The sequence below is a fragment of the Sinohyriopsis cumingii genome, chromosome 6 (genome assembly GCF_028554795.1).
Source record: "Sinohyriopsis cumingii isolate HCF-2022 chromosome 6, ASM2855479v2, whole genome shotgun sequence".
Lineage (NCBI taxonomy): Eukaryota > Metazoa > Mollusca > Bivalvia > Unionida > Unionidae > Sinohyriopsis > Sinohyriopsis cumingii.
Window position 1 is genome coordinate 153962918 of NC_142966.1, and position 23694 is coordinate 153986611.

Genomic DNA, 23694 nt, shown 5'->3' on the forward strand with positions numbered 1-23694 from the left:
GGCTGCATTGCCATAATGCTGCTGTTAGGACTACTACCTTTGCTTTCTGTTTTTGTCCATGGTAGATCGTCCATTTTGGAACACACAGGACAAGCCGATGTGGAAGCTGTTCGGATAAGACTTGAGGAGGAGAAAGCAAAACGACTTCTTCTACAGAATGACGTGGAGGTATTGATGTTACAAGTTGAAGAACTAAACCGAAAATGTGATCAGAAGGATAACTATGGTACGTACGTTCCTCTATCTGTCTGTCTGTTTGTCTCCGTAATACTAGTAAATTTTGCTAATTCTGCGCGAACTTGGATATCCAATATACAAGGCTGAAACCGATGGTATTACTACAACAGTTATATACCCGTATATCTGTACTTGTGTCTCTAGTTCTTTCCTTTGCTTGTCCTATCTTTCCCTATTTAAATGTTTATATGGTTAACATTTACTCGTAATGGCTTTCTTGCGAGTTTCTAATATAGTCCGTATATCTGGTCTTAGAATCTGAGAAATGAACTCGGATCTCTATCGGTTCGGCATATCTATCTATCTATCTATATATATATATATATATAGAGAGAGAGAGAGAGAGAGAGAGAGAGAGAGAGAGAGAGAGAGAGAAAGAGAGAGAGAGAGATAGGCGTGTGTGAACGGTGTTAATAGTTTTATCAAGCTACATGCGTAAGCAATTGTTACCCTTTCAGGCTTTCACGGAAACATAACTTTTGGCACATCCAGTATTGGCTTTACCGCTAGACTAACTGCTATGGGCACTAAACATGCTCCAGAACAGACGGTGATATTTGACGAAGTCTTGGTCAATGAAGGTGAATGCTACGATTCTTCTACCGGAAAATTCCGTGCCCCTTTTCGAGGACTATATTCCTTCTCTGTGACAGTTCTGAAAGAGCGTGAGACACATGTTCATTTAATCGTAGTGAAAGACAACATTGAAGTAGGAAGGTTGTTCTCTGGAACAGGAGAATTCGGGTCTGGTTCGGTAACTGTGCTTACTGTAATGGACAAGAACCAGTCTGTATATGTCAAACAAGATCCTGGTTACACGGAAACTGTACACGGCAACCGCTGGTCGACATTCACTGGTGTATTACACAGTCGCTATAATTAAATAAAATGACCCTTTGAAAGATTCTATGACATTACGAAATCAATCTGCGTGAAATGTGGCCTTTACCTTAAATTTTTAAAATGTATGTGCTACAGAAGGACTCATAGTGATTAAATTGTTTTCAAATAAAGCAACCTTAATTACTTTCTCTTCATTCTTTTGCCAGTTATGTAAAGAAATGAAGTAATATATTTCTATCGAATTATGAAAGTCACCATCCCTCCTACCTTCTATCTACCTGCCTGACACTCTACCTATTGGTCTAGTCTAATGAAAATTCTATTTTCAGAAATCCATAGTTTTCCCTAACTAAACCCTTGAAAAGTCACAATATGATAAAGTATGGTACATTGCGCCGTCAATATGAATCACAATATGATAAAGCATGGTACATTGTGCTGTCAATATCAATCACAATATGATACAGCATGGTATATTGTCCTGTCAGTTTTAGATATTACCAGAAATAACTTGGAACAACTTGAGTTAATAAATGTACACTCTATTCTATGTTTCAGAAGTGAATGTTTATTCTGTCGATGACACATCAGTGAAATTTTGAGAAAGATACAACCTTGCTGATATGCATTTTTGGAAGAATCGTGGCTTTCTTTCCCGAGTGTAATAATGTCTTGAAAATATGATCTTTAATGTATTGATATGCCGTTTAAGACAAATTAACCAATTTTAATAAATGCTTTAAATAATTTTGTTCAGAGGTTTCGACATTATTCTTCGCCTCAAAACTGAATATTGTTGCATCTGAAGACATATTGAGGAACCAGTCTGTTTATATTGACATTGACACCAGCAGACAAATATTGTGTCTGATGATATGACTTTCCAAAATTATTAGAATCATTACCGTATAACAGTACACGTTTGGTTATTTCCTTCAGAATAGCGTTTGATGGGTAATTTGTTTCAGAAAAGATGCTAAAAGCTAGTTCATAATTCCTTAGATGCTAATTGCTTTTAGAGACAAAGATAGTGTACTGTTTAAATATGTTCCCTTATCTAAAGCTTGTGATTAATTAATTAATTAATTAATTGATTAATTAATTAATCAAACAATCATGAAAGTGATGTTTGGTACATATGTCAAGATCCTGGTACTGTATTCTCAAAGGTTCTTGAATAATTTTAATTTCACTAGTGTCCTCGCGCTCTCATTAACCATGTTCTGACCATTGTTTCAATTCAGCGTATTCCATTTATAGTTAAGTTCTTTTCACAGCAATAAGCAAAACTTTTCACAGCAATACGTTTCTAAGTAAGAACATATTTACTTCCTGATGAGAAGGAAGGAAATCTTACTAGAAGAAATTTAGAAGAAATTCCTGGTAAAAGCCAATAGGGCGGACGGGCCGTTAAAGAGTATCTCTGTCGGTATCAGTCGTAGCCAAAGAAAACTACCTGGCACGTGTTTGACTTTGAATTTCGTTTCAACGTAAAAAACGAAACTACTATTCTACATGTTCAGCAAAATGAAGATAAAAGAAGCTTCACAGAATTAAACAAATATTTTATCAATAATATATTTATACATAGGAACAAAACTGATAGAAAGATACTTAATATAAAAGAACAACAACATAAACAACAATAGAAGATGGTGGAAGGTCCGAGCGAGATATAGATCCTCCAGTGCATGCTATGTCAGGCCTCATATTCTCAAAACGTTTTGACAAGAAAACTCAAGCTCAAACTCGAAGTCTGATAGGATGATTATAATATATATAAATACTTATAATTTGGCATGAAAGTAGGAAAACAGATTATCCTAATTGGAATTAAAGTTCAAGAATGGCACAACCTCCACACCTTGAGGTTGAGCTTGGGTTTTTGCTCACTCAGCTTAGAGAAAACAAGAACCTGGCCTGACGTCCAGAAGTGTTATAATCCTGATTTTATTTAATTGGCTTTTTTAGCTGCTCGATTGGACTGTCTAGAACTCAAGCTCAGAAGTTTAAGATCTCTCGTACTGGTTTCGATAAAGTTTTCAGTTATTTTAGTTGCAGTGGTTGAGTTACACAAATACTTCCATTAACTCTGTGTCTACGATACAATGTGAAACTTATTTAGTAATCTACAGGATCACAAACCTGGCATGTTATTAGGACCCTGTCCATCAGAGAAACAAGTGCAATGAAGCGTCCTGGATGTGAATGAGACGAGTCTTCCATAGCATGCCTGCAAGCTGAAGTCATTGGAATGTCCACTTTTTAATAGCAATATGACCATGTTAATATTCCAAAGGTTTCATCGTCTTATGAACAGGTATACGTTTACGTTAGTACTGATTTGATGTTTTGGCGACGTGGGAGATTAGAGTTATTTAATACACGGGCTAGAATATTTAATAGTGCATTAGGGATTACACTATTGAAATTCCGCTAGACAAATAGACTGTTAAATTTACGAAGTCGAACTAGAAAAGGAAATTTGAGTGTTGTCATCTATGTAGATTTCGAGGTAGTACTTGTGCCTGTGAATCAGATTGTTAATTTACATGAGAAAGAGACAAAAGTAACAATAAATATATTATTTGTTTTACAAAACCGTAAACAATCACAAACAGAATATTGATTTCTCGCAAAATCAGAAAAAAAAGAGATTTAAATCATTTAATTTTCGTATCGATGTTTATATAGTTGAAAACGTAGGAATACTTTTATCAAGGCATGTAAAGAGTTAGAGAAAAGTTTTACTATATGTACTAATGGTAAAGCACTACAATAGAAGTTTACCCAGATATCATTTTCCACAACCGAACGATAGCCACCTATTCATCATAAAACTTATTGCAGCCAACCCTGACAGGGATGTCGGAATAATTAGAGGAGGTAACACTACCATTGACACTTGTACTTCGTTACGTAAAACTTTACAAGCAGACACAGAAATGAATATGGCTTGGATGTTTAGACAGCTTGAGATTCACGAAGGCGTCCATCCGTACTATGTACTGGCGAATAACTTACCAAACATCAAGTTTTACGAAATATTCAAGTATGTCCAACAAATATTCTTTTTATAGGCCGAAGACATAGTCTTATGATAGTCTTTACGCGTTTAACAAGAATGGCTTCCTGGAGGTTGAGAAATTTTATTCGTCTTTGTATAAAATGAAATATTTTGGAAGCCGTAATACATGAAGGCTGCTATGGACCACTTTAACTGAAGTACATTATGTAATCTTCAGGTGGTGTTGGTGATAAAGAACAACTTAATGCTATTTTATATATTTGAAAAGTTTCATTCTCAGCAATGAAACATTACGAGTGAGATCCGCTCTATTATTACACAGTACCATGAAAGATACGCGTACGACATTTCCAATGACGATACGCGTATTATGCTTGCCTCACAATAACTGAAACAGACGTTGGAGCTATTCGCGATAAAGATATCTAGTTTATTCTAAAAAGCATAAGGACAGATGTAGCATTAGATGATGTAGATATGCAAGAGCAGATAAAATGTTGGAGAACGATGATCAGAGGAAAAGGATTCAATCATCAAACATCTTGGACGATAAGGCGTACGGTTAAGCAATGCCCCAGTACTTACCATAATTTACGAAGATATGAAGGGAATGATAAATTATTTCGATACACCTGACCATGCAGAAAATGATAAGTACGTTCTGCCTTTGATTAAGGAAACGTAATAACAAGTGTAAGTGTTAATTAGATGGTGATAATATCTCGGAATGTTTTGTACTCAAGAGTAAGATGTATTCGTTTAAGATAGAAAAAAAACTATAATAATTAAAGATAATGGAGTGAAAATGACAATATGTAATGACTTGAACATTGCTGACTAAAAATTGCCTATTTAATTATATAAGCAGACATGTAAGCTTTCAGATCATTAGATCTTACGAGCACAATGTAGACGACGTTGAAATAAACAATTTACCCATGAGCACCATTTAAACAAAAAATAACATGCAAATAAATAAATAAATTTGTACCGCAGAGTAGACAAACAATTTTTTTTTCTACCAAAGTAAAAGATAATATTGATAACTTTTCGGCAAATAAATATCAATAAAAATGTTACACAGATGTCAAAAGAACAACGGAATTGAAACAATAGAATCATACTCAACTTATCCACGGTTTACAAGTTATCACTGATAATTAGATGTGTTTGCAGAATTGCTGGAGACTTTAAATATCTCATAAACATTGCAAAGTAAATAAACAACAATTAGTATCATAGCAACAGAGATAAAAGTAGTGGAAAACCAGCTCAGGTTAAAACAGCTAATGCCTGGTTTTTGCACGAAGCGACAGTTTTTGAATACACGATTGGAATGGCAAAATATAACATCCATCCAATAACATTTATACGTTTGAATGGATAAAAAAGTGTTACAAATTTAAAAAAATAAAAGTCTCAGTTGTAAATGGATGTTCTTGTTGATCACCGCAAAAAATAATTTGTCAAGCGAAAACCTCTTTCTTGGATATCTTTATAACATGTCAAATTGCTGACAAAAGAGTATTTTAGGAAAATATGATACGATCCTGAACGATCAGTTCCTTGCACAATTACCAAATAATTGTGAAAACAAACTAAACGTGAAAAACAGATAACAAGATATGATGAACTGAGAGAGTGGTTAACCTAACAATCGACATACCCGTTACAGAAACAAGCAAGACAAAAATTCCCTATTGGTCACATATATTACCAGTAGCAAGCAGACATAATAAACAACCAAAGGCATTAAACACACAACGATAACTATAAACACGTCCTAATAGATGCCTTTTCAAAATACATATGGACCCAGAGAACAACGACAAACTAGGGAACTGAGATACACAACGCTTTCACATACATCTTTAGAGACAGAAACTAGAATGTAGAACTGTTTCACACAAAACAAAACGAGAAAGTGCTGACTTTTTACCAAAGTTTATTCACGGACACAATAATATTCATCTCAACAACACATAGATAAACATATCTCAAGTTGTTAAAGTGAGTGAGGCAAAATCATGGCGCAGTTTATTTGGTTATTTAACAACTCATACAAATGGACTACTTAATTCAACATTAGTGAAACAGTTACATTGTCCAAACACAAAGTAAATTATTTTGCAAACGGAATCCTTGTTATTTGCTAAATCTGTCAAATAAAAACAGGTGATCTGGAGGTCTATAGATTAGAAGACACAGAGGACATATTTTATGAACTAGAGTAATCGCTATACAACAAAGAAGTTAACGCATAAAAAGATGAAAAAAATCTTAAAGAGCAAGAGAATGAAAAAATAGTAAGTATATGTAAAATGAAAAGAAGCCTACCTGAGAAAACCAGATGACTTAGTTGAAAGCAAGAGCAAAACCCTTCACTGCTTGAACAAAAAGTAATTTGGATGATGCTTCATCCCATATAGTTCAACTCACAATGATGATGCTGCTGATAATGCTGATCACGATAGAAATGGTTTCAATTATGAACTACAGCTGGCAAAAACTAAAATGAATGATTTTACTAACCTTTCAATGAACAAGCCAAACAAGAATATCGTTTCATTGCCATCAGGATGGGTGTGAGCTTGTATGTTGGTTACATATGTTTTATTGGCGCTTCTAGCTCAATATATAACGAATATGCCGACAACAAATAAACAAATCTCAACGTGCATGAGAAGATATCTCATGAAGTTAAATTTATGAGTAATTAATTGTACCACTCAGAAGCATTAAAGGCAGTTTGCACACCAAAGGTTAACTCAGATATCCTAAAAGCACCTGGTAGTTTTTGTGTGTGGTTTAACATGTTATGAAAGGAGACGCTAACAATGCAGTGGAAAACAATTTTTAGAATTCACCTCAGTAAAATATTGAAGAAGACGATATCAAGTAACTCCCAAAACAATGACACTGAACAATTGAAGGTGTTTAGAAACTCTTTACGCTGCCAAAAGCTACTAAAAGATGATTAACTTAAATTAACTTAAAGTAAGCGACTGAAGTGATAGAAGATAGTAACCAGGATTACACAATGGACGTAAGTCGCTGAAACCAATTCTCTTTTAGACATGTATTAATGAAGTCCTCGTTTTTTTAGAAACAGGATGCAGAATTGTTTTTCTTTTCTTTTTACTGTCCCCATGATAGATTGACCGTTGGGTCAGGGAACCATCCAAGTTCACCTTACAATCTCACATTATCTAGGACAAAAAATGTAATAAGGAAAATATAATATACACATGCAATTGTGAATGGAATAGAAACAGGATATGCAGCAAAGGTGATAACGATAGAACCAAAATTTGACAAGTGACTAGAGCTACTGATTGATAAGTATCATCGAACCAACACTTTGATGTTGCACTGTAGAAATCTTGATCACATGAAAAAAGCGACTCACTGTAGGCTAATGATGTAGACATTGTGAAATATTTGTATGGACGATCCTACTGAAGTACGATTTTATCATAAATGTGTTCGTATAGAATACGAAAATATTGGTATATGACAATTACTAAACTCCAGATGAAATTCTATTTAAGATTATGGATATTTTGAAATAAAGCAAGACAAATGAAATTGTGATGTTTCCTTTTCCATTGAAGTTATTGATACGAACAAAAGGTAACGTGTTTACGTTGTCAGCCAAAATCCTTTTATAATCATTGATTGACGAAGAATCCCAATTTCATTTTCATTGGGGCTCTATCTATCTGGTGATTGTATGATATGAGTAAATTCGTTAACATGCAGTTTTTATTTGTGATTCAATAAGCAATCTTTGTGTATCTCCAAACTGCAGATTATTGCTTGCAAAGGTTTTTATTTTCATTTCTTTTAGTCGTGTATCAATCGAGTTTTGCCCGTAAACAGTAGATCATTCCGATTTTTTTACCATTTAACTTGTTCTTGAAAGATGAAAACCTTTTTCTTTGCTTTGGATTATTAAACACATTGTCCCTGAAATGGCTGCATGTATAAAACAAAAGCTGTATGATTTTTGTTATTAATCCTAGACGTTTTCGGTTTCAACATAAATACATAATGAATCTGTATATGTTGCAAATAACCTTATCGCATCACCAGAGATACTTTCTAATTGTTCGGTGTAGAATTAACATAGAATCATTTGAACATCTATAGCACAGTACCACCATTACTGATAAGCTGTTAGTTTAATAATTTAGTTTCTCAGACTGCCTAGTTCTATATCATCATCTATAACGGTTCTCTGAAAAATGTATTCCTAATTTCCATATTAGAATATTTGAACAGGCATGCATTTATTCATTGCCCAATCGTAGAGGTTGTTTTTCCTTCATTTACATATTATATGATCTGGCCTTGATCATTCGAAGCCAGTATCACATTTTATCTTACAATCATTATCAACATAGGATTAGCTATTTGTCTTGGCATCTCAGTGTGGGTTTATTATTTTTTTAATCAAGCTTGTTTATATTTAATTAATTAGGGAAAATCAACATAAGAGCTTACTCTTGTCGATTAATGCCTGTGCTAAATATTTAATCCTGTCAAATGTCGTGCTTTGCGATTATTTCCTAGTTAGAATTTGGTATGCAAACTGTCTAACAGACATCCAGTTACATAATATATTGTACATATGTTCATTGTGTTCATAGGTTTTGTCATGTAACAAAATTTAAGGTAGTCAGCCTTATATCCATCTAGTGTTTCCTTTTAATAACGACATAGTAAAGACAAGCTGACCTGTTACAGAACCAAACTGCGGCATTTTCATAACTGAGATTTTCTTTGTCTTTTAGGAAATTTATTAAAGTCTTTTGTGTACCCACAGTACTGTCGATACACTATATGACTTCACAGAAGGCATAGAAGAGTGATGTATTATTTTTCTCAGCTACTAATATTTGTTCTGTTACGAATATAGTATTTCTCTTTATTTAAATCTTAAATCTAAATATGTAGCACGGAGGTTTTGAGATAGAGTAGAGGGAGAGAGACAATATGTTATTTCTACCTTTAAAATCATCACGACGCTTACGTTTGTGTTTTGTGGCATATAAGACAGTTTCAACGAAAAACACATTCCAATTAGAAAGTCACACCATAGTAAAAATCCACAATTTTAAGAGATCACAAGACTGAACTGAAGACGAATGCGATTGAATAATTCTCACAGAATGGTACATCCAAGCATTCCGTTATGTATTTTCCAATAACAATGACACAATTTTCATGGGATCGCCTATGGTACATATGTTGGTGCGTTAGTTTTATTTTTTTAATATTTTTATTTGTAAATCGATTACCCTTGAGACGCACAAAATACGTGCTATATCGTCCCTGTATGAATAATTACTGAAGTCAATTCGAAGAGAACGTGGTAAGAAAAATAGATCCAGTCAATGAAACCTTTTCTGATGAGTGACACATTGTTTTGTTTTATGGTTGTGTGACTAAAATATTTCATAGGCTTAAGTGTTTGCAGGGCAGATCGGCTATCTAGAGTGTCAATTTGCACTCCATCTGTTATTGTATTTACCATTTTTCTTACCACACTATATATTTACTGAATGGTGACACGTACTGGTTCACGTTTTGAAAGTGACACAATATTGAGTGGTAATGTTTGTTTTCTTCAAACTATTGAATTTGGGGTTTGTGTGAAGTAAATAAGCTAAAGTACAATGAACCTCAAGAAAGATGACCCAAGTTGCCGACCTGTCCATTGATGCATATATTACATTAGAAGAAATATGACATCGAAAAAAAGCTCTAAGGTAAGCACGAGTAGAATGAACACAAAGACAACACACTGTACTAACAAAGGGTATGTTTTCTTTCACGTCCACGTATCTTAGAGTTTCAATCCCCTTTCAAGAGAAGCTTACAGAGCTTGAAATAGGAAAAATGAACAAACTTAAAGACACAATAGTGCAGCTGAGGTGAATTTTCTCACAAAATTGTTCGGACATTTATGTATATGAACTGATTAAATACTATTTAAAAGGCAATTCCGGGGTAATATCAAGTACGTAAAGGTTCTCATTATGAAATGCGAGCTCTCTAAAATCTTCGTTCGTAGCGTAACGAATCTATCGTCTCCATATTGAAATCCAATTCGGCAATGATCGGCAGATCCCGAGCGAATAACACACATAATTCCGGTGACCGAAATGTACATAATTATATGCCAATTAAGTACACTGAAGCAAAGGTGCTTGACGCGAGCTGATGTTGAGAAAAAAAACAATAATCTGAAGGGGAAAAAAATCATACATAGTGACAAAACTACCTTAGAATACACGCATGACCCGTTCTGACATATGATTCTCTCTATCATAATATATAAGAGAGAAGGCACGGAACTTCCAAATACTTCGTTCCACCCATGACCCTCGATTTCCTTCTGCTATTTCCATCTTTAAAGGCACACTCCTGCGATATTGTTCTATTCATCAAGCCATCATTGTCTTTTCTGCGTTGTACCAAACTGAAGTTACGGGCTCCAAAACGTGACAGAGAGTGGGAGAGATTCCTTTGCACCGGTGTGGTACCGGCTTTGAAGGTAATATTGTTTCCCTATCCCTGTTGCCTCCACCGTGCAAAAGCCATATATATGGAGTCGATACCGCCTTTTTTAAGTTGAAGATTTTTTATACAATCGAAGGAGAAAAAACAAAGTTTTCCCACCACTGAGGAATTTACACCAGAAGGTATTTTACTCCGTATATTATGGGACTAGAAAAGGCTTCATTTTGTCTTACAACATTTTAACTGCAATTAAGAGTTGTTAGGTTTGATCACATGTCAAGCATCAACCAGAGCTTGCTTTTTGTCGTATGATGTTGATGTTAAAGTGTAATTACCTCAGCAGAATCTTGTATTTTCATTTCAAAGAATACTGTGTCTGTTATTTAAATTATGAATATGTATTCGCAGCCCTCGCTTAATTTGCATCTTTTGTCAATAAACGTATCAGGAACTGACGTGAGAATTAAACGAAAACTTATTATTTCAATTTGGTCGTAGTAGTGGGTGACATAATTTCCTTCTGAGCAATACCGATACACATGGTAATTTAGGTTATGCAAGCTAAAATTATATATCGGCCACCTGTTGTGAATCTTGATGTGTCATTACCTACAGTATAAATATGGTATCCGCTTTTCTTCTTGTGCCACTTTTACTAACGTCGCTGCATGTTAGAGCGTCTGAAATAGCAGTACCACTTTTACTAACGCCACTGTAGTGTTTGAGGCTGCATTGCCATAATGCTGCTGTTAAGACTACTACCTTTGCTTTCTGTTTTTGTCCATGGTAGATCGTCCATTTTGGAACACACAGGACAAGCCGATGTGGAAGCTGTTCGGATAAGACTTGAGGAGGAGAAAGCAAAACGACTTCTTCTACAGAATGACGTGGAGGTATTGATGTTACAAGTTGAAGAACTAAACCGAAAATGTGATCAGAAGGATAACTATGGTACGTACGTACCTCTATCTGTCTGTCTGTTTGTCTCCGTAATACTAGTAAATTTTGCTAATCCTGCGCGAACTTGGATATCCAATATACAAGGCTGAAACCGATGGTATTACTACAACAGTTTTATACCCGTATATCTGTACTTGTGTCTCTAGTTCTTTCCTTTGTTTGTCCTATCTTTCACTATTTAAATGTTTATATGGTTAACATTTACTCGTAATGGCTTTCTTGCGAGTTTCTAATATAGTCCGTATATCTGGTCTTAGAATCTGAGAAATGAACTCGGATCTCCATCGGTTCGGCATATCTATCTATCTATCTATCTATCTATCTATCTATATATATATATATATATATATATATATATATATATATATATATATATATATATATATATATAGAGAGAGAGAGAGAGAGAGAGAGAGAGAGAGAGAGAGAGAGAGAGAGAGAGAGAGAGAGAGAGAGAGAGAGAGAGAGATAGGCGTGTGTGAACGGTGTTAATAGTTTTATCAAGCTACATGCGTAAGCAATTGTTACCCTTTTCAGGCTTTCACGGAAACATAACTTTTGGCACATCCAGTATTGGCTTTACCGCTAGACTAACTGCTATGGGCACTAAACATGCTCCAGAACAGACGGTGATATTTGACGAAGTCTTGGTCAACGAAGGTGAATGCTACGATTCTTCTACCGGAAAATTCCGTGCCCCTTTTCGAGGACTATATTCCTTCTCTGTGACAGTTCTGAAAGAGCGTGAGACACATGTTCATTTAATCGTAGTGAAAGACAACATTGAAGTAGGAAGGTTGTTCTCTGGAACAGGAGAATTCGGGTCTGGTTCGGTAACTGTGCTTACTGTAATGGACAAGAACCAGTCTGTATATGTCAAACAAGATCCTGGTTACACGGAAACTGTACACGGCAACCGCTGGTCGACATTCACTGGTGTATTACACAGTCGCTATAATTAAATAAAATGACCCTTTGAAAGATTCTATGACATTACGAAATCAATCTGCGTGAAATGTGGCCTTTACCTTAAATTTTTAAAATGTATGTGCTACAGAAGGACTCATAGTGATTAAATTGTTTTCAAATAAAGCAACCTTAATTACTTTCTCTTCATTCTTTTGCCAGTTATGTAAAGAAATGAAGTAATATATTTCTATCGAATTATGAAAGTCACCATCCCTCCTACCTTCTATCTACCTGCCTGACACTCTACCTATTGGTCTAGTCTAATGAAAATTCTATTTTCAGAAATCCATAGTTTTCCCTAACTAAACCCTTGAAAAGTAACAATATGATAAAGTATGGTACATTGCGCCGTCAATATGAATCACAATATGATAAAGCATGGTACATTGTGCTGTCAATATCAATCACAATATGATACAGCATGGTATATTGTCCTGTCAGTTTTAGATATTACCAGAAATAACTTGGAACAACTTGAGTTAATAAATGTACACTCTATTCTATGTTTCAGAAGTGAATGTTTATTCTGTCGATGACACATCAGTGAAATTTTGAGAAAGATACAACCTTGCTGATATGCATTTTTGGAAGAATCGTGGCTTTCTTTCCCGAGTGTAATAATGTCTTGAAAATATGATCTTTAATGTATTGATATGCCGTTTAAGACAAATTAACCAATTTTAATAAATGCTTTAAATAATTTTGTTCAGAGGTTTCGACATTATTCTTCGCCTCAAAACTGAATATTTTTGCATCTGAAGACATATTGAGGAACCAGTCTGTTTATATTGACATTGACACCAGCAGACAAATATTGTGTCTGATGATATGACTTTCCAAAATTATTAGAATCATTACCGTATAACAGTACACGTTTGGTTATTTCCTTCAGAATAGCGTTTGATGGGTAATTTGTTTCAGAAAAGATGCTAAAAGCTAGTTCATAATTCCTTAGATGCTAATTGTTTTTTAGAGACAAAGATAGTGTACCGTTTAAATGTTCCCTTATCTAAAACTTGTGATTAATCAATTAATTAATTCATTCATTCATTCATTCATTCATTCATTTATTTATTAATTAATTAATCAAACAATCATGAAAGTGATGTTTGGTACATATGTCAAGATCCTGGTACTGTATTCTCAAAGGTTCTTGAATAATTTTAATTTCACTAGTGTCCTCGCGCTCTCATTAACCATGTTCTGACCATTGTTTCAATTCAGCGTATTCCATTTATAGTTAAGTTCTTTTCACAGCAATAAGCAAAACTTTTCACAGCAATACGTTTCTAAGTAAGAACATATTTACTTCCTGATGAGAAGGAAGGAAATCTTACTAGAAGAAATTTAGAAAAAATTCCTGGTAAAAGCCAATAGGGCGGACGGGCCGTTAAAGAGTATCTCTGTCGGTATCAGTCGTAGCCAAAGAAAACTACTTGACACGTGTTTGACTTTGAATTTCGTTTCAACGTAAAAACTGAAACTACTATTCTACATGTTCAGCAAAATGAAGATAAAAGAAGCTTCACAGAATTAAACAAATATTTTATCAATAATATATTTATACATAGGAACAAAACTGATAGAAAGATACTTAATATAAAAGAACAACAACATAAACAACAATAGAAGATGGTGGAAGGTCCGAGCGAGATATAGATCGTCCAGTGCGTGCTAGGTCAGGCCTTATATTCTCAAAACGTTTTGACAAGAAAACTCAAGCTCAAACTCGAAGTCAGATTGGATGATTATAGTATATATAAATACTTATAATTTGGCATGCAAGTAGGAAAACAGATTATCCTAATTGGAATTAAAGTTCAAGAATGGCACAGCCTCCACACCTTGAGGTTGAGCTTGGGTTTTTGCTCACTCAGTTTAGAGAAAACAAGAACCTGGCCTGACGTCCAGAAGTGTTATAATCCTGATTTTATTTAATGGGATTTTTTAGCTGCTGGATTGGACTGTCTAGAACTCAAGCTCAGAAGTTTAAGATCTCTCATACTGGTTTCGATAAAGTTTTCAGTTATTTTAGTTGCAATGGTTGAGTTACACAAATACTTCCATTAACTCTGTGTCTACGATACAATGTGAAACTTATTTAGTAATCTACAGGATCACAAACCTGGCATGTTATTAGGACCCTGTCCATCAGAGAAACAAGTGCAATGAAGCGTCCTGGATGTGAATGAGACGAGCCTTCCATAGCATGCCTGCAAGATGAAGTCATTGGAATGTCCACTTTTTAATAGCAATATGACCATGTTAATATTCCAAAGGTTTCATCGTCTTATGAACAGGAATACGTTTACGTTAGTACTGATTTGATGTTTTGGCGACGTGGGAGATTAGAGTTATTTAATACACGGGCTAGAATATTTAATAGTGCATTAGGGATTACACTATTGAAATTCCGCTAGACAAATAGACTGTTAAATTTACGAAGTCGAACTAGAAAAGGAAATTTGAGTGTTGTCATCTATGTAGATTTCGAGGTAGTACTTGTGCCTGTGAATCAGATTGTTAATTTACATGAGAAAGAGACAAAAGTAACAATAAATATATTATTTGTTTTACAAAACCGTAAACAATCACAAACAGAATATTGATTTCTCGCAAAATCAGAAAAAAAAGAGATTTAAATCATTTAATTTTCGTATCGATGTTTATATAGTTGAAAACGTAGGAATACTTTTATCAAGGCATGTAAAGAGTTAGAGAAAAGTTTTACTATATGTACTAATGGTAAAGCACTACAATAGAAGTTTACCCAGATATCATTTTCCACAACCGAACGATAGCCACCTATTCATCATAAAACTTATTGCAGCCAACCCTGACAGGGATGTCGGAATAATTAGAGGAGGTAACACTACCATTGACACTTGTACTTCGTTACGTAAAACTTTACAAGCAGACACAGAAATGAATATGGCTTGGATGTTTAGACAGCTTGAGATTCACGAAGGCGTCCATCCGTACTATGTACTGGCGAATAACTTACCAAACATCAAGTTTTACGAAATATTCAAGTATGTCCAACAAATATTTTTTTATAGGCCGAAGACATAGTCTTATGATAGTCTTTACGCGTTTAACAAGAATGGCTTCCTGGAGGTTGAGAAATTTTATTCGTCTTTGTGTAAAATGAAATATTTTGGAAGCCGTAATACATGAAGGCTGCTATGGACCACTTTAATTGAAGTACATTATGTAATCTTCAGGTGGTGTTGGTGATAAAGAACAACTTAATGCTATTTTATATATTTGAAAAGTTTCATTCTCAGCAATGAAACATTACGAGTGAGATCCGCTCTATTATTACACAGTACCATGAAAGATACGCGTACGACATTTCCAATGACGATACGCGTATTATGCTTGCCTCACAATAACTGAAACAGACGTTGGAGCTATTCGCGATAAAGATATCTAGTTTATTCTAAAAAGCATAAGGACAGATGTAGCATTAGATGATGTAGATATGCAAGAGCAGATAAAATGTTGGAGAACGATGATCAGAGGAAAAGGATTCAATCATCAAACATCTTGGATGATAAGGCGTACGGTTAAGCAATGCCCCAGTACTTACCATAATTTACGAAGATATGAAGGGAATGATAAATTATTTCGATACACCTGACCATGCAGAAAATGATAAGTACGTTCTGCCTTTGATTAAGGAAACGTAATAACAAGTGTAAGTGTTAATTAGATGGTGATAATATCTCGGAATGTTTTGTACTCAAAAGTAAGATGTATTTGTTTAAGATAGAAAAAAACTATAATAATTAAAGATAATGGAGTGAAAATGACAATATGTAATGACTTGAACATTGCTGACTAAAAATTGCCTATTTAATTATATAAGCAGACATGTAAGCTTTCAGATCATTAGATCTTACGAGCACAATGTAGACGACGTTGAAATAAACAAATTTACCCATGAGCACCATTTAGACAAAAAATAACATGCAAATAAATAAATAAATTTGTACCGCAGAGTAGACAAACAATTTTTTTTTCTACCAAAGCAAAAGATAATATTGAAAACTTTTTGGCAAATAAATATCAATAAAAATGTCACACAGATGTCAAAAGAACAACGGAATTGAAACAATAGAATCATACTCAGCTTATTCACGGTTTACAAGTTATCACTGATAATTAGATGTGTTTGCAGAATTGCTGGAGACTTTAAATATCTCATAAACATTGCAAAGTAAATAAACAACAATTAGTATCATAGCAACAGAGATAAAAGTAGTGGAAAACCAGCTCAGGTTAAAACAGCTAATGCCTGGTTTTTGCACGAAGCGACAGTTTTTGAATACACGATTGGAATGGCAAAATATAACATCCATCCAATAACATTTATACGTTTGAATGGATAAAAAAGTGTTACAAATTTAAAAAAATAAAAGTCTCAGTTGTAAATGGATGTTCTTGTTGATCACCGCAAAAAATAATTTGTCAAGCGAAAACCTCTTTCTTGGATATCTTTATAACATGTCAAATTGATGACAAAAGAGTATTTTAGGAAAATATGATACGATCCTGAACGACCAGTTCCTTGCACAATTACCAAATAATTGTGAAAACAAACTAAACGTGAAAAACAGATAACAAGATATGATGAACTGAGAGAGTGGTTAACCTAACAATCGACATACCCGTTACAGAAACAAGCAAGACAAAAATTCCTTATTGGTCACATATATTACCAGTAGCAAGCAGACATAATAAACAACCAAAGGCATTAAACACACAACGATAACTATAAACACGTCCTGATAGATGCCTTTTCAAAATACACATGGACCCAGAGAACAACGACAAACTAGGGAACTGAGATACACAGCGCTTTCACATACATCTTTAGAGACAGAAACTAGAATGTAGAACTGTTTCACACGAAACAAAACGAGAAAGTGCTGACATTTTACCAAAGTTTATTCACGGACACAATAATATTCATCTCAACAACACATAGATAAACATATCTCAAGTTGTTAAAGTGAGTGAGGCAAAATCATGGCGCAGTTTATTTGGTTATTTAACAACTCATACAAATGGACTACTTAATTCAACATCAGTGAAACAGTTACATTGTCCAAACACAAAGTAAATTATTTTGCAAACGGAATCCTTGTTATTTGCTAAATCTGTCAAATAAAAACAGGTGATCTGGAGGTCTATAGATTAGAAGACACAGAGGACATATTTTATGAACTAGAGTAATTGCTATACAACAAAGAAGTTAACGCATAAAAAGATGAAAAAAACCTTAAAGAGCAAAAGAATGAAAAAAAATAGTAAGTATATGTAAAATGAAAAGAAGCCTACCTGAGAAAACCAGATGACTTAGTTGAAAGCAAGAGCAAAACCCTTCACTGCTTGAACAAAAAGTAATTTGGATGATGCTTCATCCCATATGGTTCAACTCACAATGATGATGCTGCTGATAATGCTGATCACGATAGAAATGGTTTCAATTATGAACTACAGCTGGCTAAAACTAAAATGAATGATTTTACTAACCTTTCAATGAACAAGCCAAACAAGAATATCGTTTCATTGCCATCAGGATGGGTGTGAGCTTGTATGTTGGTTACATATGTTTTATTGGCGCTTATCGCTCAATATATAACGAATATGTAGACAAAAAATAAACAAATCTCAACGTGCATGAGAAGATATCTCATGAAGTTAAATTTATGAGTAATTAATTGTACCACTCAGAAGCATTAAAGGCAGTTTGTACACCAAAGGTTAACTCAGATATCCTAAAAGCACCTGGTAGTTTTTGTGTGTGGTTTAACATGTTATGAAAGGAGACGCTAACAATGCAGTGGAAAACAATTTTTAGAATTCACCTCAGTAAAATATTGAAGAAGACGATATCAAGTAACTCCCAAAACAATGACACTGAACAATTGAAGGTGTTTAGAAACTCTTTACGCTGCCAAAAGCTACTAAAAGATGATTAACTTAAATTAACTTAAAGTAAGCGACTGAAGTGATAGAAGATAGTAACCAGGATTACACAATGGACGTAAGTCGCTGAAACCAATTCTCTTTTAGACATGTATTAATGAAGTCCTCGTTTTTTTAGAAACAGGATGCAGAATTGTTTTTCTTTTCTTTTTACTGTCCCCATGATAGATTGACCGTTGGGTCAGGGAACCATCCAAGTTCACCTTACAGTCTCACATTATCTAGGACAAAAAATGTAATAAGGAAAATATAATATACACATGTAATTGTGAATGCAATAGAAACAGGATATGCAGCAAAGGTGATAACGATAGAACCAAAATTTGACAAGTGACTAGAGCTACTGATTGATAAGTATCAACGAACCAACACTTTGATGTTGCACTGTAGAAATCTTGATCACATGAAAAAAGCGACTCACTGTAGGCTAATGATGTAGACATTTTGAAATATTTGTATGGACGATCCTACTGAAGTACGATTTTATCATAAATGTGTTCGTATAGAATACGAAAATATTGGTATATGACAATTACTAAACTCCAGATGAAATTCTATTTAAGATTATGGATATTTTGAAATAAAACAAGACAAATGAAATTGTGATGTTTCCTTTTCCATTGAAGTTATTGATACGAACAAAAGGTAACGTGTTTACGTTGTCAGCCAAAATCCTTTTATAATCATTGATTGACGAAGAATCCCAATTTCATTTTCATTGGGGCTCTATCTATCTGGTGATTGTATGATATGAGTAAATTGGTTAACTTGCAGTTTTTATTTGTGATTCAATAAGCAATCTTTGTGTATCTCCAAACTGCAGATTATTGCTTGCAAAGGTTTTTATTTTCATTTCTTTTAGTCGTGTGTCAATCGAGTTTTGCCCGTAAACAGTAGATCATTCCGATTTTTTTACCATTTAACTTGTACTTGAAAGATGAAAACCTTTTTCTTTGCTTTGGATTATTAAACACATTGTCCCTGAAATGGCTGCATGTATAAAACAAAAGCTGTATGATTTTTGTTATTAATCCTAGACGTTTTCGGTTTCAACATAAATACATAATGAATCTGTATATGTTGCAAATAACCTTATCGCATCACCAGAGATACTTTCTAATTGTTCGGTGTAGAATTAACATAGAATCATTTGAACATCTATAGCACAGTACCACCATTACTGATAAGCTGTTAGTTTAATAATTTAGTTTCTCAGACTGCCTAGTTCTATATCATCATCTATAACGGTTCTCTGAAAAATGTATTCCTAATTTCCATATTAGAATATTTTAACAGGCATGCATGTATTCATTGCCCAACCATAGAGGTTGTTTTCCCTCATTTACATGTTATATGACCTGACCTTGACCATTCGAAGCCAGTATCACATTTTATCTTACAATCATCATCAACAGAGGATTAGCTATTTGTCTTGGCATCTCTGTGTGGGTTAATTATTTTTAATCAAGCTTGTTTATATTCAATTCACTGAGGTAAATCAATATATGAGTTTAATGACTGTACTAAATATTTAATCCTGTCACATTTCGTGCTTTACGCTAACTTCCTAGTTAGAATTTGGTATGCAAACTGTCAAACAGACATCCAGTTACCTAATACATTTCACATATGTTCATTGTGTTCAAAGATCTTGTGATGTAACAAAATTCCACGTAGTCAGCCTCATCACCATCATGTGTTGGCCTCTTCATAACGACATAGCAAAACATGCTAACCTTTTACAAAACCAAACTGCAGAATTTTCATGACTATGAATTTTGTCTTTGTCTTTAGGAAGAAATTATTTAAGTCTTTTGTGTACCCACAGTACTTTCGATACACTATATGACTTCACAGAATGCATAGAAGAGTGATGAATTAGTTTTCTCAGCTACTAATATTTGTTCTGTCAAGAATATTGTCTTTTTCTTTAGTTGTGTTTCAATTATTCTCTGCAGCTTAATTAATTTTAGCAGCTCTCAGTTCTATTCTTTTACGAATATTGATATTGCTCTTTTAATCTGTATATGGATACTTGCTCCACCCAATCCCACCGTTAAGCACAAATTCCTAATTATTGTTTTGTTTTCGGAAGAACGTTTTAGAAAATTCTCTGGCCCAGTGCTTTCATGTGCAAAAAAAGAGTTGTAAAGAGAAGAGTACACAGAATATACGTTAAAGGATATAAGTGGAATTTCAATTAATGAGTCAGTGGCAAGTCAATTAAACTAATTAAATTATAAACTATGCCATATTTGCTCTAATAGACGGCTCACATACGCTTTTATTCTTCATTTGGTTGTTAAAATTTTGTGTATCTTTGTTTCGTATGCTGGTAGAAATATATGTATCTTATGGTCACAAAGCCCCCTCCAATACTACCACCACTAACCCACCAGCAATGTACAAAACCAATAGAAACTAAAGAATAATTACAAATAAATAAATGGCAAATTACCAGATTCTTCCAGGATGTAAAATTAGGCTTTGATCTCGCTCTATCAAGTTACTTTCTCAATGTACAGTTTTTGCATCGTTGGTATGTAATACTCCTACGTTAGATTTCGATTGAAATTTATTTGTAAATTACCACAGCTGTACCATTTGTTAAACACCATTGAAGGTAATATTAAGTTTTCAATAATATCTGTGTGTTTCAGTAATACGTCATATGAGGGTTCTGGGCAGCCTTTTGAAAAATCCGGTATTTCTAATTAATAGCTGTTTTTATTTTCTACACTGCAGTCAGATAGATTACCCCGTGATCACATGGACGTATTGTGTGTCTGTATGTGTGTGTGTGTTTGTGTGTGTGTATGTATGTGGCTGTGTGTGCGTGCGTGTTTCACTAGGAAGGTATGTGGCTTCGTGTTGTTATGCCTATACTAGTAAGGGGGGGGGGCGGGTAGGTGTAGATACTAAGTAATGAGAGTAGGATCGAGCAATCATTTAAAGTAAACATTTAATCATTTTTTTGTGTGTGTGCGAGTGAGTTATCTATTGTTAAAAATTACTATTGTGCAAGTTAAAAGCAAGACTTTGAACATAGGGGAGGAGTCTGAGGGAGGGAGAAGAACCACATAACTATCCCAAACTGTTAAAATGCATAAATTTGTTTTAAGGTCACCATCATAAACAACAGTCAATGCAAAGGTAATATAAATTTCTGAAAACAAATAATTTAAACACGTATAAATCAAGATATAAAGCACGGAGATTTTGAGGATAAAGGAGAAGCCATACGATGTTGTTTTTTTTGGGTTTTTGTACCATCGTCGCTGTGATCGATGGACTATGTGTTCAGGATGTACAGCGATAACCAGTTAAAGATGTTGTAGCAGTCATTTTGTGTGGTCAAATTAGCACTATTTTTATTTTGGATATAGTACTATAACCCAAAATAGTTAAGTGAAGACCCCATGTAAATAAAAACCAACCGTTCAGAAGCAGTAGCCATAACAATGATCTTCTAGATGGCTGTAGTGGCTGCCATCTTGTGATCATGGGTTCGGCACTGTTTTTCAACTGGATCAGCTGCATGTGCATCTGAATTAAATACCAAATATCGCTTTTAAAAAATGATTTTAAGAAATGTATCGAGATGGATTGTCATTAAATATAAATCTTTAGTGTGCATACGGACTGACTGTGTATAATGATGGCATTTACTTATGGCATTATGTCTTTCAATCTTTTATAGATGTACGCATGAAAGTATGTGGGTGGTGCGTACACGTGTAGATAGGTAAGTCTTATGCATCTCCACTCCCGAAATAGTTTATCTTTGCTTATATGAGCTTTGTTAAGTCTGTTGCAATTAAGTGTTACTCTGTGTATTCTGTATTGATTTGCAGAGCTAAGAACCACGAAAATATTTGCAGTATACCATGGTATTTCCCAATGTATTGCAATACGTACCACGGTATATTAGGGACCAACAATTCAATGTTCTGGGGCAAGGGTCTGACACATTTCTGTTTATGTTACGTCTGTCAATAATTGGAAAAATATTTTGCTCTGATTTAGAGCAAAATAACATCATATTATAACCACGATAATATGAGGAAAAATATGAATTGTCTTGAGATTAAGAACAGAAAATGTTTCAGCTCAAACGAAATGGCAGCCCCCACCCCCGTTCCAAAACTTAAACAGCCAGAACCTATTACTAGATGAGTTTCCTGTGTTTATGTTAATTGTTGTGTACATATTAAAACAAAAGCGGTAACTACAGTCAGATGGTTATGCGTACACTATAGTTGATACTGTACAAGACATCGTGCTATCTTTATTTCAATATGAGGGGCCCCAAGTGGCCGAGTGGTCTAAAGCGCTCTCCGTTACGGATCACTTCCATCTCGCCTCTGTCTGCGTGGGTTCGAGTCTCGGATTTGGCCAACGTGGGTATGTGAGAAAGCTTGCCAGTAGCTTCTCGAGAGTCAGTGGTTCTTTCAGGGGATTTCCCGGGTTCTTCCTCCACCATTAATACTGGCCGCCATGTATAGCTTATCGTGTGCTGAAAAATGGCGTTAAACCTTACAACAACAAAAATAATTATTTCAATATGATGGTTTACTTTTCTTTTGTCGTAGTTTTTAAGCTGTTTTAGGGTTCATCGGGAATATTTTTTTTATCTCTGTCAAAGTTATTCATATTATCATAGAGATTCGGAACATACAGTGGTGTAATGCTAAATAAAGAAGTGAGAGAACGCAGTAAAGAACTGAGGGACGCATGTTACTCAGGTTGCGGGGGTAGGGGTCGGGGTTGGGACATTGGCGGGCGCAAAAAGTAAGGGAACGCGCACAAAAAATCTGCAAATAATATCTGTTCATTTGATATTACGGCAAACATTCGTTGAATTGAAGATTAAATGCCACTTAAATAGGTGTTTGAACGAAATCATTATACGAAGGTAGCACCACATCACCTGGAAGTAGATGACAGATTGATGATTGTTGTTATGGGTTTAACACCATTTGAAAACACAGGATTGGCTGTACATGGCGGCCGGTATATTTGGTGGAGGAAGAAGCAGAGAAACACCCGGGAAGAATGACCGATCCACGGGAAGCTACCTACTAGCAAGCTTTCTCGCATACCCACGTTGGCCACTCAGTGGTGAGATATCA

At 34.6% G+C, this 23694-nt stretch overlaps 2 protein-coding genes across 2 annotated transcripts; both read left to right on the forward strand.

Annotated features, from left to right (window-relative positions):
- Window positions 1–1263, forward strand: LOC149798304 (cerebellin-2-like). The gene is made up of 2 exons (XM_089960580.1): window positions 1–226; window positions 696–1263. The coding sequence occupies exons 1-2, from the start codon at window positions 16–18 to the stop codon at window positions 1118–1120; spliced, it is 636 nt and encodes a 211-aa protein (XP_089816706.1). The 5' UTR covers window positions 1–15; the 3' UTR covers window positions 1121–1263.
- Window positions 1264–11301: 10038 nt separating this feature from the next.
- LOC149798305 (cerebellin-2-like) lies at window positions 11302–12701 on the forward strand. The gene is made up of 2 exons (XM_089960582.1): window positions 11302–11587; window positions 12134–12701. The coding sequence occupies exons 1-2, from the start codon at window positions 11377–11379 to the stop codon at window positions 12556–12558; spliced, it is 636 nt and encodes a 211-aa protein (XP_089816708.1). The 5' UTR covers window positions 11302–11376; the 3' UTR covers window positions 12559–12701.
- The last annotated feature ends 10993 nt before the right edge of the window (window positions 12702–23694 follow it).

What these genes read in the sequence shown, in the direction of transcription:
- LOC149798304 (XM_089960580.1), top strand. Translation starts at nt 16, where the DNA reads ATGCTGCTGTTAGGACTACTACCTTTGCTTTCTGTTTTTGTCCATGGT. An exon ending in TGATCAGAAGGATAACTATG is followed by an intron (nt 227 to 695) that starts GTACGTACGTTC and finishes TTACCCTTTCAG; the next exon opens with GCTTTCACGGAAACATAACT.
- LOC149798305 (XM_089960582.1), top strand. Translation starts at nt 11,377, where the DNA reads ATGCTGCTGTTAAGACTACTACCTTTGCTTTCTGTTTTTGTCCATGGT. An exon ending in TGATCAGAAGGATAACTATG is followed by an intron (nt 11,588 to 12,133) that starts GTACGTACGTAC and finishes TACCCTTTTCAG; the next exon opens with GCTTTCACGGAAACATAACT.